Genomic DNA, 3,672 nt, shown 5'->3' with positions numbered 1-3,672 from the left:
TAATAATTATTGTTATTTAAAATAATTATTTTTAAATTAATATTTGAAATAAATTTCGTCCATATTTGATTCGATGGCATAATATAATAATATATATAATAATATAACAATAATATTATAATATGTATATTATATATATTATGTAATAACATAATATATATAATAATATAATATAAAAACACTTCATGTTAGTGAATCAATAGTTTATTAAGAAAATGTAAATAAATTTTTTTATTCGCTTTAAAAAAATTCAATCTTCATTTATATCGAATGTTTAAATTATTCGCATATATAAAGAATTAAAATATCAATGTCAAAAATTTTCCATTACCTTCAAAAACTTTGTGCATTATCGAATTTATGAATCTCGTAGTATATATGATGACTCATTTAACTTTATTATTTGAATTTACTTGTAATAATATTTCTGAATAAATGCAAATATTTTCAGAGTTATATATATATAGCATTAAATGCTAACGATGTAATTTTTCTGCGGTTTCAAGTGATCTACGATAAACTTCACTTTTAAATATCTCAAAAGAAAATAATCAAGTACTGTTAATAATTTTTTCAATATTTAATATGCTTCTTGTGTAGAATTTACATCATGTTATATCACTGTTAATATGATAAATGTGATAATAAAGATAATAATGTTTAAAATAGAGAAGTTTTATATATATAATTCAACAAAAGTTCCATCAGTTTTTACTGAAGAAGATATATATTTTTATTTTAGTTTTTAATGGAATCGCAAATAAAACAGATTACAATTTAAAAATTCAAGATAATAACTCAATGAAATAAATAATTTGGTAAAATATAAAAAAAGAAATTCTTATATTTTCATTTTTTTTTAATTTATCAATAATATATCTTTGAAAATTGTTTATCTAAGAAAATGTGACAAGTTATTTAAATAAAAATCAAGCAGAGCAATTTTTAAACAATTAAATGACTGACGTAGATCTATTTATTAAATTTTTTGAAATTTGTTTTGAAAAAAAAAAAAAAGAAAAGAAAAAAAAGAAAAGAAAAAAAATTTACTGTCTCATAATTTGAATTTTTATTAATCTTGTTATTTTCACAAGAAAGATGTTATATGTTCAGATGTTATATTCTCACATATATTTAAAATAGATTTGAAAAGCATATATAAGTATTATGCAAAAATAGTAAAGTAAATAAATATATATTACTAAATCATAAAATAATTCTATCTAGCTTTTACTGCATTTAACTATTTACTATAAAAATCTATATTTACATAAATATTTGCAATTCATAATAATCCAATCAAATAAATTAATATACAATCAATGATTAAAATATTATGTCAAATATGCAAAGTGCAAAGATGTACGATGTAATCGTTCATTGATCATAATAATAATACGCAAAATAAAAATCAATAGATTTGCTGAAGCTATATAACATTGGAAAGACAATAGAAAAGAACGCTCTAATAATAGACACTAATATATAACAATAGAAGACAATAGCACTCCATAGAAATATTTGCTATTTATAAAATAAAATTGATAATAAAAGAAACTAGAAAAATTAATAATTATCATTACAATGAAAAAATTCAAGACTTAGAAAATACAACAAAAAAAAATTAATAATCAAAAAGAAATTTATGAATAGATAAAAAAATGATATATATACGATATAAATAATAATATAAATAAAATATAGTACTAGTTAACACAAATAATATAGTAATTTTTAATATTAAACTAAATTTATAAATATATATTTAGAAATAAAATTTCTTATTTTTTTTTCTTTCTTACATGTTATCTTGCGACTTTTGATATTACAAATCATTTTCTAAGAATTAATCTGATTAATTTTAATTTTTTATTTAACTTCTTTTAAACATTTTAAACATGTGTTTATTTCTGATATCGCAATATATTTCTAATGATTATAATATTTATTAATTATAATATTGATATTTAATGAATAAAAAAAGATGGCTGAAACTTCATTACATTGCAAATATTTAGAAAATATTAAAAATAATTTTTTTTAATTGTGAAGAAAAAAATCACAAATTATTAAGTTACCCAAATAAATAAGATTAATATTATATGAAAAATTGAGAAACATTTCTATTTACTACACAACACTTTAATGCGTAGTTTTTCATTATCAGTTATGCATTAAGTAATCATTAAACATTATGTCATATTTTGTTTCATAATATTGGCAGATAATAATTACTACTATCACAATATAAACATAAATATTAATTTGTTGCATTCAAAATTTAATATCTTTTTAATTATTCTGTTTTGGTGAAAAAAATTGATTATTACTTTCATTTACCTTGACGTCTCCAAACATTTCAACGAGATCGTGGGAACCACTGCCCAGAGCAAGATGATATAGTATATCTTGATCCATAAGCTCAATATTTGGGTTTCGAAGTCGCACGGATCCATCTCTGTATCTAAAAAAAAAAAACAAGAAATGCAAGCAAAATTAAAGAATTAAAAAAAATAAAATTTTTTCTGAAAATTTTTAATTTTTTAAATTTTTAATTAAAATAAAAAGTTATATGATTCAATACAGAATTCAAAAATAATAATTTAATTAATTTCTTGTTTTTAATAATAAATTCAATAGAGATTTAATGACACTTTTGTAAAAGCAATATATAATTATGAGATTCATCAGGTCATAATTATAATCCAAATAATTCTTAATGAAATTCTTACCAAATTATCAATATCATTGATGACGCAAAAAAAAAAAATGATCCCTTTGATGATTAATAATAGTACAATCAAATTTTTTAAAACTAAAATTTAAAAAAAAAAATCTCTAAATTTTGTTTATTTTTTTTTCTACTTGGAAAATGAATTATCTCAAAAGTCTTGGAAAAATTTTACAATTAAATTTTATATGATATGATTTATATAATAATATACAAATAATAATAAAGAATAAAGAAAAATATAATAAAGAAAAAGAAAAATTTTTTTTTATTTTTTACTTATTATTTATAAATCATTAATAGATTAATTTCATATCTTTCTTTCCTTTTTCCTTTTAGATAACTGCTAAATTGAAAATTTAAGTATCTGTTGCTTTCGTTAAATTGCAAAACCCCATCCGTAGTTTGTAATTGAACGGTGTTGCAAAATTAAGTTTACTCGTAAACGAGAAGCACGATTTCCTGGTAATTAAATCAAACTTCAGAATTGGACATATTAATGGAATCGTAATTTATGCAATTAAATATAAGCCACAATTCAATTAAAATAGTATCATTAATATAAAAGAGTACTATTCTTATTTAAAGTAATAAATCTCTATAAATAATAAAATAAAAAATTTAATTTAATTTCTAATATAATAAATACAATTTCCTTCTAATCAAATAAATTCTATCATATATTAGAACTATTAAATTTAACTTAACCTAAACTTATTACTCAAAACAAATTTTTATTTTTGAAACTGCTAAAATTATACAAATATTCGAAATATAATTCATATTTCTATTTTTAATATTTATAAAAATATCTATTTATTTATATTTTAATTAATTATATATATAATATAATATTTACTTTGATATACTATGATATATATATTTGATATACTATAATATATCTACATATTTTAATCCTAATTATCTAATAACTATTATAT

The 3,672-nt window shown here is 18.3% G+C and overlaps 1 protein-coding gene and 1 long non-coding RNA gene across 2 annotated transcripts in view; one reads left to right on the top strand and one right to left on the bottom strand.

Annotated features, from left to right (window-relative positions):
* LOC116186669 overlaps positions 1–2,103 on the top strand; it is a 9,213-nt gene extending 7,110 nt beyond the window's left edge. Inside the window, exon 3 of the long non-coding RNA XR_004151688.1 lies at positions 2,092–2,103. This is a non-coding gene — a long non-coding RNA (uncharacterized LOC116186669). The remainder of the gene's footprint in view (positions 1–2,091) is intronic.
* Positions 1–2,498, bottom strand: part of LOC102672907 (uridine phosphorylase 2) — an 8,503-nt gene extending 6,005 nt beyond the window's left edge. Inside the window, exon 1 of the mRNA XM_006624871.2 lies at positions 2,341–2,498. Within this exon, the coding sequence (XP_006624934.2) occupies positions 2,341–2,418 (78 nt within the window). The 5' untranslated portion in view covers positions 2,419–2,498. The remainder of the gene's footprint in view (positions 1–2,340) is intronic.
* Between the last annotated feature and the right edge of the window lie 1,174 nt (positions 2,499–3,672).

The sequence above is a fragment of the Apis dorsata genome, unplaced genomic scaffold, assembly GCF_000469605.1.
Source record: "Apis dorsata unplaced genomic scaffold, Apis dorsata 1.3 scaffold_1167, whole genome shotgun sequence".
NCBI classification, from domain to species: Eukaryota; Metazoa; Arthropoda; class Insecta; order Hymenoptera; family Apidae; genus Apis; species Apis dorsata.
The sequence above is the reverse complement of the archived record's forward strand: the minus strand, read 5'-3'. Positions and strand labels throughout refer to the sequence as shown.